At 39.3% G+C, this 12,659-nt stretch overlaps 1 protein-coding gene across 1 annotated transcript in view; it reads right to left on the bottom strand.

Annotated features, from left to right (window-relative positions):
• Positions 1-12,659, bottom strand: part of SDK1 (sidekick cell adhesion molecule 1) — a 2,805,673-nt gene that overhangs the window by 1,317,965 nt on the left and 1,475,049 nt on the right. Inside the window, exons 8-9 of the mRNA XM_044089098.1 lie at positions 3,528-3,722; positions 2,273-2,389 (exon numbers count right to left, since the gene is read on the bottom strand). Coding sequence (XP_043945033.1) covers positions 2,273-2,389; positions 3,528-3,722 — 312 coding nt within the window. The remainder of the gene's footprint in view (positions 1-2,272; positions 2,390-3,527; positions 3,723-12,659) is intronic.

Raw genomic sequence — 12,659 nt, 5'->3', positions numbered from 1 at the left:
GCTTTTACTATTACAATCTAACTGAAATAAGCTGTACTTTTTTGAATCCCCTCCTATAGTAACTACAGTCACTCGAAAAGACCTGTTCATATCGTTTTACAAGCTAAACTGGTAAATGAAGCCCTTCAGTGGAGTGGACATATGATCGATGGCTTTGCAAAGGTTTATCCCTTGGACTAGATTCCAACCCTGAATGTTGATCACCATCTCTCTCTATAGAGTCATGAAAGCTCTCTTTTTCCATATAACAACAATTTGATTATATGATTTTGCTAACAGCTGATCAGTGGGGCAAAACAGAAAGCAAAATGCACACAACATGCACTGTGAATAAGTCATACAGCGATTACATAATTAACTCCATACTGGCCGCAACTGAGAGTGAGTCTGACATCTGAAAATGGCTTAGTACTATTTACCAGTTTGGCTTTCTTGTCATATCTGTTACACAGCTCAATTAAATAAGAGACTTTTCCAAGATACATAGCCCTAGAAATATACATACACACACACTTCCTTTTTTACTGTTAGCACATTACACTTTAAGTATACAATCGATTTAATAAATGGAATGAATACATTCAAGGTGCTGGATAACAATTCTACCAATGTTATGTTACTTCTTCTAATCTGCAAACTTCACAAGCATCCTTATTTCTAATACCACAAATAAAACACTGTTCGCCAATTTCCACTTAGTGTACATCTACCAAAAGCAAACAAGACAGACAATTCACAAAATAAAAAAAGTGGATCTCAAAACACCTCTAACTCTTGAGGAAACAATTATGCTCCAATCAATTCATCTTTTTCAAATTTAAAAGATTATAATGTTTAACAATGGACATGTAACTAATCTCATGTCAGCCATGTAAAGATGCTTCAAGGACAGTGACTTGCCTGTGAAATGCTTACTGGGCAGTCTTGCACAAAGTGACTGATAAAGAAAAGTTTGACTGCCTCATAGGTAAAATGGCAAAAAGTGACGTCCCCAGGTAGAGAGACGTTTACGGAGTTCATAGGTTGGTACTAGGCTATCAGCTCTAAGGCCTATACAAGCCTAGCCATAACAATTCCCTGGATATTTCTTCCCACAATATTTACTTCCCTGGACCCCTGGAGTAATCAGCGACGCCAATAATGACAATATCAGACATTAGTAATGGACTGTGGATAAAGTGGAGCTGCATAAACCAAGGCTCCCACTGCTAATGGTGCTGCTGTGGTGCTGCGAAAGACTGCAGCCAGCTCAAATAACGCTCACCAATGATGGGAACTATCTTCAGGAGAAGTACTGCCATCTTTTGGAAGTGGCGGATCTGGAATTTAACACTGGGAGCACTTTGGAAACCAACATCATAGTAGTAAAACTATTACAGTAATCACAAATGTAGTCAGGAATGAGGTAGCCATTGACCCCACTGGAGCTGAAGAAAAAAGATCATTCCCCACGAATAGGGTGACAAACAAGCCCCTTCCCTCATATATCAAGACTTGCAGGGATAGGGCAATGACACTTCATCGGTATATGCAGCTCCTATGATAGAGTTTCTATTTAACATTTAATAACTCTATATTTTATATTTCTAGAAGATAGTAGATGCTTATGGCACAGAGATGGGAAAGAACCTTTGTCTTTTTATTCCAGTATAGCTGATACATGTTTCTTGTGGAACATATTCATTTTTTTTCTAAGAAAGACTGAAGCATGCTTCTGCCTTCCCACGATACCTCATTTTTACAGGGAAACTGGTAAACAATTAGTATGCTTCTCTATTTCTTCTTAAAGGAAACAATGCCAAATCTCCTGAAGAGTGAAGTCTAAAACTGAGCTAACAATGAACAGAAGCAAATCTGACAGCTACGTCCATTCATATACAGCACAAATCAGCCATACTGACAGCATCATGACTATCCTTACTGTATTCCAGGGGCAGTCGGGCAATGGCAGCTGCATGTCCATGAGCCACAGAAAAATGTTCCTAATGATGATTTTCATTTTGGTAAACCTTGTCTTGAAACCATCTGCACTTCTATTCAAGCAGACATGTCACCTAGTTCACACCCAAGCTGCCTTAATTCATTGGTACTGCATGGCCTTAGCAGTTTATGTCCTACGTACTACAAAAAGCCGATTTTTCAGAAAAATATGATTTATATGATTTACTTCTCTGCTTTTTTTATGATGATGCCACTTTATAATAAATATATAACACGTTTTCAATGATTACATAGAAAAAATTAAAAACAAAACACAGAAATAACAACTTACTTTTCTTCCACATTATGGCAGGCTTTGGCGCCCCGGACACATCACAGGATAATTCTGCAATTAGTCCTTCCGTAACTGTAACATCTGTAGGTGGCTGTTTGAAGGTCGGCACAATATCTTTACAAAAACAAAAGGAAAAAAAAATGAAAATTTATGTTTATCTGCAGCAATTCTTTTTCTTTAATGATGCACTCGAGACCTGACTGGGAAAGAAAAAAAAATCAAACATCCACACTAACAAGTCATTCCCAGGACCCCATCGTTATGAATTGGATGACCTGATGCTTTGAACGTCAAGTCATTAAGTGCTACTGAAGTAGAGCAACAATCATTCTCTGTTTAATCTGTTTCGTAGCCCCAAAGGACAGAGTCTTAAAACCATGAATGACATTCAACTTCTTATTAAAAATTGGCACAGAGCGTGGGTACAATTTAACTAATGGAAACATTTACAGATATTTGCATTCTTCTTGCTGAATTTGGACATGAAGTACAAACCAATTTAGTGCAAAGACAATCTTCATTCATAGGTATCCCTCTAGAGGTCATGTGCCGACATGATGAAATGTACCAGCAGGGAACATGATGGACCATGTGCTGACATTGGGAAACGTACCAACAGGGAAGAAGATGGACCATGTGCTGACATGAGGAAACGTACCAGCAGGGAAGAAGATGGACCATGTGCTGACATGAGGAAACATACCATCAGGGAAGAAGATGGACCATGTGTTGACATGAGGAAACGTACCAGCAGGGAAGAAGATGGACCATGTGTTGACATGAGGAAACGTACCAGCAGGGAAGAAGATGGACCATGTGCTGACATGAGGAAATGTACTAGCAGTAGAGATATCCATTGCTCTAGCAGGTGCAGAGAATTAGATGGCAAACCCATCCCTTTTTAAAGTGGGAGCAAATTTGATAAAACCAGCTACAACTCAAGCACTAAAAGCCAAGTAGGGGAGTCTCTCTCCATATGCCTTAATAAGGAGCTTTCAAGTGGACATATGTTGCTCTATAAGGGAATACGTTACATGAACTATTATTGTAAGAGCGTGTGAGAAATATCAACAGTACTTAATTAATGCTGTTGAAGCAAATGCATTCATCTGAATATCTACAAAATCAAGTCAGAGACTTACAAAGGGGGAAAAAAGAGGACGTGCAAATATAAAGCTGAACAAGCACTACTTTTAAAAATCTGAATTAATACCAAAAGTTGAAAAGCACACCATATTATTAATTTACTCACTAGTAACATCTAAAAATGTGTAAGATTGAATTTCACCAGCTGCATTTCTTGCAAAACATTGGAAAAGCCCAGAATCATCAGGATGCAGTTTGTGAATATGAAGTCCACCACCTGCTGTCATGTTGTATCGAGGATTCTGAAGTCTGCTAACAGAAACTGCGTTCTTGTACCATTCCAGAGTTGGAAAAGGAACACCTGGAAAATGAAAATAGCAGGCAAGCATGATGTCAAAATTAAAGTGTTCATGATTGCTTACAGCACACAATGTTTTATACTGCATATTTATTTGGAAGGCTTTAAGCTTCCAACAGACAGGGATTCTCTAACTTGAGAAATATGGACACCTACACAATAAAAATACGGTTCCAAGAAAGAGCATACTATGTTAATTACTGAAACAAACAAATTAAAAATAACTATTATGTGCACATGCAAACAAATATAAACAGACAGTGTCAGTTGTGCAACAGGTATCACACACGCCTTTGAAGCAGAAGCCTGTGGGTTCTATTCCACACCAGGAAGACTTATTGCTGACACTGCAGTGCAGTACAAAGGGGGTCCTGCACTCCCGAGTGCATCATCCTTAGATGAGACTTTAAAACGAGGCATCACCTGCTTGAGCTGGGGGGTGCTGCACTCCCGAGTATGCCATCCTTAGATGAGACTTTAAAACAAGGCCTCACCTGCTTGAGTTGGAAGTAACTCAGCAGATGTAAAAGATCCCACTGCACCCATCAAAGAGAGTTGGGAAAGTTCCTCAATGTCCTGACCAAATTTCCCCTCATAGTATAAATACCACTTCCCCTGAAAAGAGGCTACTAGCCTAGTGGGACTAACCCAGTTAACAAAGGAAAAGGATAGGACAAATAAACTTAATAAAACTCTGCTAACACGAAGACTATCACAAGTTAATCTCTCACTTTGATCTTTTAAGTTCACTTTCATAAGTCATGTCATCCCTGATCACCAAAATTAAATTAAAGACTAGATCAATCCAACAATCAAGGAGATTACATTTTAGGAGTGTTTTAGTTTACCCAATATTAAAGCCCCCCTTGGTATTTACTGTCCTCTTCCTTGGTATTTAATGTCCCTATATGCAAAACATTACCTTCTACAGACTGTTCAACACACTTATCCAAGTTTTAATTTTTTTCCCAAAATATCTGTTATTGCATTTCTGTTTGTTTGCAACACCCCCATTCAAATCTGTAGTGTCCTAACAATATGGGCACCATTTTTAAATCTCTAGTGAAACTACCTTCCCTGCTTTCTCCCTTCCAGATCCTGGACAGATTAATTCCACTGTACGTTTTTAAGTAAATATTGAAGTTACCTGCTGTACTACATGCTACTAATACCTATATTTTAATACAAAAATGAAAAGGCAAACAGTTGAAGTGTAAAATACCATCCCTACTCTTAACTTGGGGTTTAATATTACCGTACTTCAGCATGAGAGGTCTTAAATATAAATGTATATGTATACATGTGTACACACACAGTTCCTGAAAGGTTTAAAAGTGCCTGAGCATTTCTGCTATTACACTATACACTGGTTTCATACTGTTTTATTCTATTTATCACCCAACTGTTTGCAGATACTATTTATTATAAAAGGTTTCTGATGCTGACGATAATATACTGCTTACCAGACTGCTCTATTATCACATAATACAGCTGCGTTTTACCAGAGTGCTCTATTATCGCATAATATAGCTGCATTTTACCAGAGTGTTCTATTATCACATAATACAGCTGCGTTCAATGCACTGGTGACATTATAGCTTTCTTTTTAGAAACTGTATTTACAAATATCAAAACACCAGCTACATTTCCAGACAGTTCTTACTGTAGGTAGAAACATTAATTTTTTTCTTAGAATGCACTGTAATATATTTTCAGTACATGTCACTTAGAGTTACTTTACTGTTTGGCTGCAGATGCTGCTTTTCCATTGATATGGACATGACTGAATACATGTTTTATACTTCCAGTATAGGTATATTTTGTTATTCCTGTTAGCTGACTATGACCACTGAAGTCTTGAACAACTGATGTTCTGTTTGACAAATTGATTACCTAAACTATACTAGTTTTTATATATACAAAGTGCCCTTGGCTCTTGTACATTTTTGCTCTCCACAAAATTAATTCCAGTGATAACATACTCATTTTCTCAGGAGGCAATACTACTTCTGGAGTATTCCTCTGTTTGAAATGTCACCTCATCTGTGGCATCTCCATAAGCTGATCCTTGTTGGTAACTTATTTTTACCTGTTCTATTCGCCTTAATTGCACTCAGTAGCTGCAAGGACCCACCTTTTATTCATTTCCATTGCTTTGTTATATTACTATGCTATTTCATGGTAAAGCTCCTGTTATTCTGTATTTTTGACATTGCGCCTTGATCAAAAATAATAGTTAAACTACTTAATACCAGCATTTCTCACCTCTTTGTATTTAATATCTCCACAGGCAAAACATTACCTTCTACAATCGGTTAAATACACTTATTTCTTCAAATAGAAATATTGTTTCATCAGACAGATTTCTTTTAACATGAGCTGACTTTCTATGGTCAGTTGAGTTTACTACTCTCTGGCTCACTCCACTCCCCTACCCTACCCCTTATTCCTTCCCAGCCATCCCTGCTACCACTTCACTTCTACTCATACTGACTCCACCAGTTCACAAAAATATCCAATCTCCTCTCATATTGTTTCTCTGTCTATCTTGTGCTATCTGCCATTCACTTCTCTTCCTAAACTCGACATACCCTCAATTATCAACCAGTGTCTTCTCTCCCTTGCTTTTGACCATCTCCCAACATTACACAACCTAAACCTGTCTTCATCCTGGGCTGCATAGTGGTGCAGGAGTTAGCATCGTCACCTCACAGCAAGACGTTCTCTGGTTCAATTCTCGGCTGGGGTGTCTTCTGTCGGGAATCTGTGTCTCCTCCCTGTGTTTGTGTGTGTTTCCTCTGGGTGCTCCAGTTTCCTCCCACTTCCCAAGACATGATGCAGGTGGACTGGACAGTCAAAATTGACCCTAGGTGGGAGTGTGTGCATGTGTGTCCATTCTGAGGAAGGTTGGGCACTGGGCTGACAACTCTACACCGTAATACTCTACTGCCACACATTTTGCAGACCAATGATCCACTCTGGCAATGCCTGATGGGAGCAGCCGAAAGGAGGAGAAGACAATGACTCTGCCCACATCCTGTCCCACTTCTTAATCCACACCATCACTCTATAAGGATGCTCTCGAACATTACCATGGCTCTTTCTCTATATCTTCTTGCTCTACTAACTCTTCTCTGACTCACTTCCCTCTCTAACATATAGTACTCACGTGAGTTTTTCTTCTCACCTCTAGTCTCTTCAATTATCGATAGCTATACAACTGTAATGAATCTAAGATCTTACAAAAAATTATTCTAATCATTTCCCTTAAACATACTGAACAAACTAAATACAAGCTTTTCAATAAATGTATCACCTCATTGTATCAGACATCAAACTCAATATTAGTCACTGCAGACATGCACCCAAACCCTGGACCGAAAAATATATACCACTAGAATACATTCACAGTAACCCCACCCTAACCATGTTTTCTCATTCCTAAGAAATAGAAGCTTTAGAAAGCTACTACTTAATGCAAATATCAGAAGTCAAAGCAACAAAAATCATGACCTACAAGCCTGCATTATCTATGAATCTATAATCTATGCTCCAGAAATTTTCACTGCCAATAAAACATGGTTAGAAAAGATAATCAAAAAAATACTACCACCAGGCTATAACATCATTAGACTTGACAAACAAAAAGAGAGGTGGAGGTGTGGCTATATTATTTAAGAATACTCCAGATATCTCTATTTATGATAACACCCCCTTTCATAATGCTGAACTTCTCAAATCCCTACTTAAAAATCAATAAACAAAAAAAAATGATGTATTACTAGTTATATTCTATTTGGCAATAATATAATAGCAGTGGAAAATATATTAAGCTGCTTTCGCAACAACATTCCTTACCAAACTTTTATACTTGGTGATCTTGACATTGACTGGAAAACTTGAAGTTTTGATCAAAACTCCAAGGATATCAACATGTATGGCTTCACACAAGTTATATATACTTCCACCAGAAAAAGAGTACAGAAGTGGCACAGAATCAATACTTGATTGGATACATACCTCTAATCATAATATCCTTTCCTCTGGCTGCTTGCCAGATTATCAAAAGTGATCTGCCTACTTTTGTCATTAGACAACTCGACAGCTATGACAAACAAATGACCTAAAACAAAGTGCTCAAGTGAGCTTCCTTCAGACTAGAAATTTTCAATGAGACCTTACAAAAGTACAACTCATCTAAAAACTTTGCCACTAAATGATGCACTCACTTTCATTAATGCTACTTTTCTCAATATCCTAAACCAACAAGCCCCCATCAGGTCAAATAGTTCAATCTAATCCTGCTCCATGGCTTACAAAAATACTGAAACACCTAATGCTACAAAGAGACAGAGCATGGAAAACATGGCAAAAAGTTATCAGCTCATGAACACTTCTATCAATTAAGAAACCCAAGCGCTAAATAAAAACTGACAAAACTATTACTTACATCTGCAGCAGACACCGTAAGTATCCCAAACTACTCTTGAAATCCATTATTAAGCTAGTCAGCTTGGTGCAGTCCATCAAACCCTCACCTCCAAACAATAATAGCTCTGAATCAGTTGCAAACCAATTTGACTTGCATTTCATCCAAGTGTCCTGGATCTAATTAAAAGTAATTCTAGTGCTATTATTCTTGCAATAACAGAAAACACCACCACCCTATTCTCCTTTCAACCAATTCCACTACTGAAAAGTACAGACAAAAACTAAAGCCCTCAACTATAGCGGCAGATAAGAATCTCTCAGAATATCTTGCTATTGCATTAACTGCATTATCATACCCCATAGTTATCTTTCTCAATAAGTCCATAAAAAGAAAGTCAAATCCCTGACATTTGGAAAACATCTTACATTATACCATTACACAAAGGAGTTACTTCTGCAGAGTTCTCTGATTATTGACCAATTGCTATTCTTTCCCCATTGGGCAAAACCCTTGAAAGATGCACAATTACCCCAATGATGCCATTCCTAATTTCTAATATCACAGAAACACAACATGGCACTAATGTTAATGGACCATCAACTGGGTATAACAACCCTGTGTTTCTTATGCTTAGTCAAACATTCTGCTTGTGCTATACTGACGAGGTCATAACAAGTCCGAAATATGCATATCCATAGCTAGTGGGGTTTGGCTTTATTGGCCTGAAATTGTCCATTAAAACAACTTCAAACGTAAAAGTCATGGGCAATCAGAATCGCCATATAGCTGAAAAACCTGATGTTCATAAGGGTCATTTGCATATATCCCATGTGCCTTTGTTAAATGAGGTTTGGGAGGTCACTCATTGGAAGTTCTAGCTTGGCTAGAGTTTTCATTTAGTTTTAAATGATTGGTTTTTCAGTGTGACCTCACTCTTTGTTTAAATATTTTAAAAATTTGGATCTTCTCACAGAGTTACTGCATGATTCAGTATTTATCTGTCAAAGATTACTGGGCTTGGGTCAATTTAGTTAGTTTCCATCTACTGCACTGATGAGCACTTTCTTTTGTTTTGTTATGAGCAGACAAGGACATAAAGCTTCTAGTGTTTGAGAAGATCCTCTGTTACTAATTTTCTGGCCTCTGCAGTATGACAATAGTTTAGTACTATTGTTTTCTGTTCCCCACCAGTGACTTACCCATCACACTACTACTCTGGACAATCTAATAGTGCTCTCTCTCTCTGTGTACTGATTTTGGAATGTCCTTCACAAATGACTTTTAAATGACTAGCTTGCAGATTATCACTTCCTTTGAGTCCTTTGTTATATTAACACATCTTAACAGTATATGAACACTTGTCAGGCATTTAACACAGAGGATTAAGATGCTAAGCTGTCAGTGAGTGGCTGCATGAACCTAACATACAGGGTTTGAGTCCTTCCAACGTCAATTGCCTACTCTGTAACTATGAGCAGCTCACTTAACCAAACAATGCTTTTAGGTCTCCCCTGAAAAGGGACGTGTTCAAGTGGACTTATCTAGTTAACAAATGCCAAAAAGTGCATTATCATCCCCTTTGGTAAAAACTCTGTACCCATGAACTACAACATAGGCGGTAGTATAATTAACACTGAAAGTGTGATAAGAGACCTTGGGACACAGGTGGACAGTAGTCTCTCCTTTGATAATCACATCGCCACAGTAGTCAGGAAATCCCATCTACGTGGCACACCTCATCACAAAAGGTTTCTCATCCAGAAAAAAAGAGGTCATTGTTCCCCTCTACTCATCACTCATTAGACCCATTATAGAGTACAACTCCCCTTTTGGTATGTACCTCGCAAGACATCTACAACAACTGGAAAGGCCGAAGAAATACAAAGCGGATTACCAGCCTCAAACAGATGCCCTACGCAGACCGTCTCAAAAAACTCCAGCTTTACTCCGTCGCATATCGCCTACTCAGAGGTGATCTCTGCCTAACATACAAAGCTATGTCAAACCCAGGGCTGTTGGACATGCTCCACTTAAAAAAATCCCAATCCCTCCGAGCTACATGCTCTAGGGACCTAAACCTTGTCACCACAATAAATGGAACATGCCGGAGGGATAGATTCCTGTCCCAGAGACTTCCCATACTCTGGAATAAACTACCTATCTTTATCAAACAAAGCTCCTCATTAGCACTGTTCAAGAAAAATCTTGATGATTGGATGGGAAATAGGAAATTCACCCCAGGGATCACCTCTGTGGCTCTGCTCGACAGTGGCACAGGAAAATAATTTTCTTGGGTGGCAAAAGCCAGGGTAACTTTTTGGCTTGGCTTGTATAGGCCCCAGGGCCAATACCCTAGTACCTACCTATGAACCTAAGAAATTATAAATTAAAAATAAAGTGACCATATTTGCTGCATCCCCAGGAACTCACTTCCCACTTCTCAGTCAGCCATTCTGCCTGTTAACTTTTAACCCTTTCAGTTCTGCTCGAAACTCTTCCTTATGCAAACAGATCTGCATCCATACTTGGAACATTCTAATTCCATGGATAGCTCTTGGGTCCTCTGTCAAATTCTTCCTGCTGAAAAGGAAGTAAGGGAAATTCTTTATAAGGATGTCACCTTTCTGACCTCCCCCCACCTTCCTTATCAATGTAGCTAGCCTCCTTGCCTTTTAAATGTATGTTGTGGCAGTTGTAGCCCAGTCCTGAAATGCACTTTGCTTTATATGATTTAGATTCCATTGTGGAGTTCATTATATTCACCTGCTTCCTTCAGCGAGATCCTCTGTTTTAATCTGGGTGTCTGATTTTACATGTCAGAATAGGATCTTTCTGGATTTTGCTCTCTCGGCTTCTTCCCTGCAAGCTCCCCAGTGATCTAAATTCCCTTTTCAATTTGACTCCATTAGCCAGGACTGTGTAGCCCTTTTGGTGTACCCCCCCCCCCCCAGTGTACTCATTCCTTTCTCATCCTTTGTCATGTAGCTGCAATCATCATCCCATGGAAAGGCTCTCTTTTCTAAGGGATTACCTTATCTTTGTTTGCTTGTGTCTTTTAGCTTTTCCCGGTTAGGGGTCGCCACAGCAGAACGCCGGTCCGCTAATTATTGGCAGTTGATTTTTACGTACCGGCTTGCCAGGCCTGACGCACAACCTTCAAAGGAGGTACACCCATTCACACGTCTCCATGCAGAAAACGGTCTAGCTGAGAATCGAACCGGACAGCGTCTTACTGTGAGGTGACAATGCTACAGAAGCACCACCACCGCGGAAGGGATTACCTTATCTACATAACCTTAATCTTAAACAGCAAAGGAAAGAGTCTGATGCTACGTCCTTCAAAATACTGCACATGTAATCTAAATCTGGAAACTGCACCCTACTATGTGGCATAGGAGGACAAGGCCTTGACTATGACTCAGTCTCTAGTGATGGTCTTTAAGACCAATGCAGAGTGAGGGATGGGAGGAAGTGGCCAACTCAGACTCACTGTTTTTGGGGTGGGGAAAGGTGGTACTTGGTCAGTCATGGATCCCATGTAAGTGGATGCTTACATGTAGGACTCTGACTGGGGGGCGGTTTGGCTTGGTATCCTAAGCATGTGACAGCAGCTCTCAACTGGTGCACCTCTGCGAACATGCACATATTGGAGCAGTGGCTTGGATACCATACAGTAACACTCCCATAGTTTGATCTGGAGAGATATAAGCTGCTGATGCAGTGTGGATGCCATTTGGTTCCTGGCCTGCAGGCATGCACCATACATGGTTCCACTCAGGGATAGGGGAGGGTTTGGCAGACTAAACAAGGTTATGGAATAAAAACATCCATCTGTAATGACAGGTAAGAGAATGGTGGAAAAGAAGTTTAGAGCATAAAGCACCTTCATAGCCGCTTGAAAGAAAACTCCTTCAAATGGCTCGTGTCTCCATGCTGAGGATAAGTGCAGGGGAATGAATGGTTCAAGTCTGATTAGAGGAGGTATGATGGTTGGCAGCGATGGCACAAAACAATCTGGAATAAAAACCTGACAAAGGCACTTATGTAAAATTATGGCAGATAGAACAGATGAGTAACACTATGAGATGTTAACAAGCTACTTCCTATGGAACAGGGTTCGAGTCCCTCAGCCTTCATTTGTCTGCTGTGTGACCTTGAGCAAGTCACCAAACCAATAAGTACTTTGAGGAAACCTGGACTCTAAACAAGGCTTTCTAATGATCTCCTGGACTGCAAGCCTAACTGCCAACAAAACTAAATAATCCACCTATAGGTCTACTACAGCTAAAATTTGTGAAATCACATCTAATTTGTCCCTTTTGAAAATGTTCAGAATTTAAATGATTCAGACTTTATAAATTCTAACAATTCCATTTAATTAAATGTCTGGCTGTGAGTTGTAGTTCCTGCAGTACAAGGTTTAATTCCATCAGCACTTATCTGTCTACTGTGTGACCTTGAGCATGTCACTTAACCAGCCATTGCTCCAGTTTTACCCCTGAAAAGTA

The sequence above is a fragment of the Protopterus annectens genome, chromosome 12.part0, assembly GCF_019279795.1.
Source record: "Protopterus annectens isolate FY-2018-M chromosome 12.part0, PAN1.0, whole genome shotgun sequence".
Taxonomy (NCBI): Eukaryota; Metazoa; Chordata; order Ceratodontiformes; family Protopteridae; genus Protopterus; species Protopterus annectens.
Note: the sequence above shows the minus strand (reverse complement) of the source record. Positions and strands in the feature narration are given on the sequence as shown.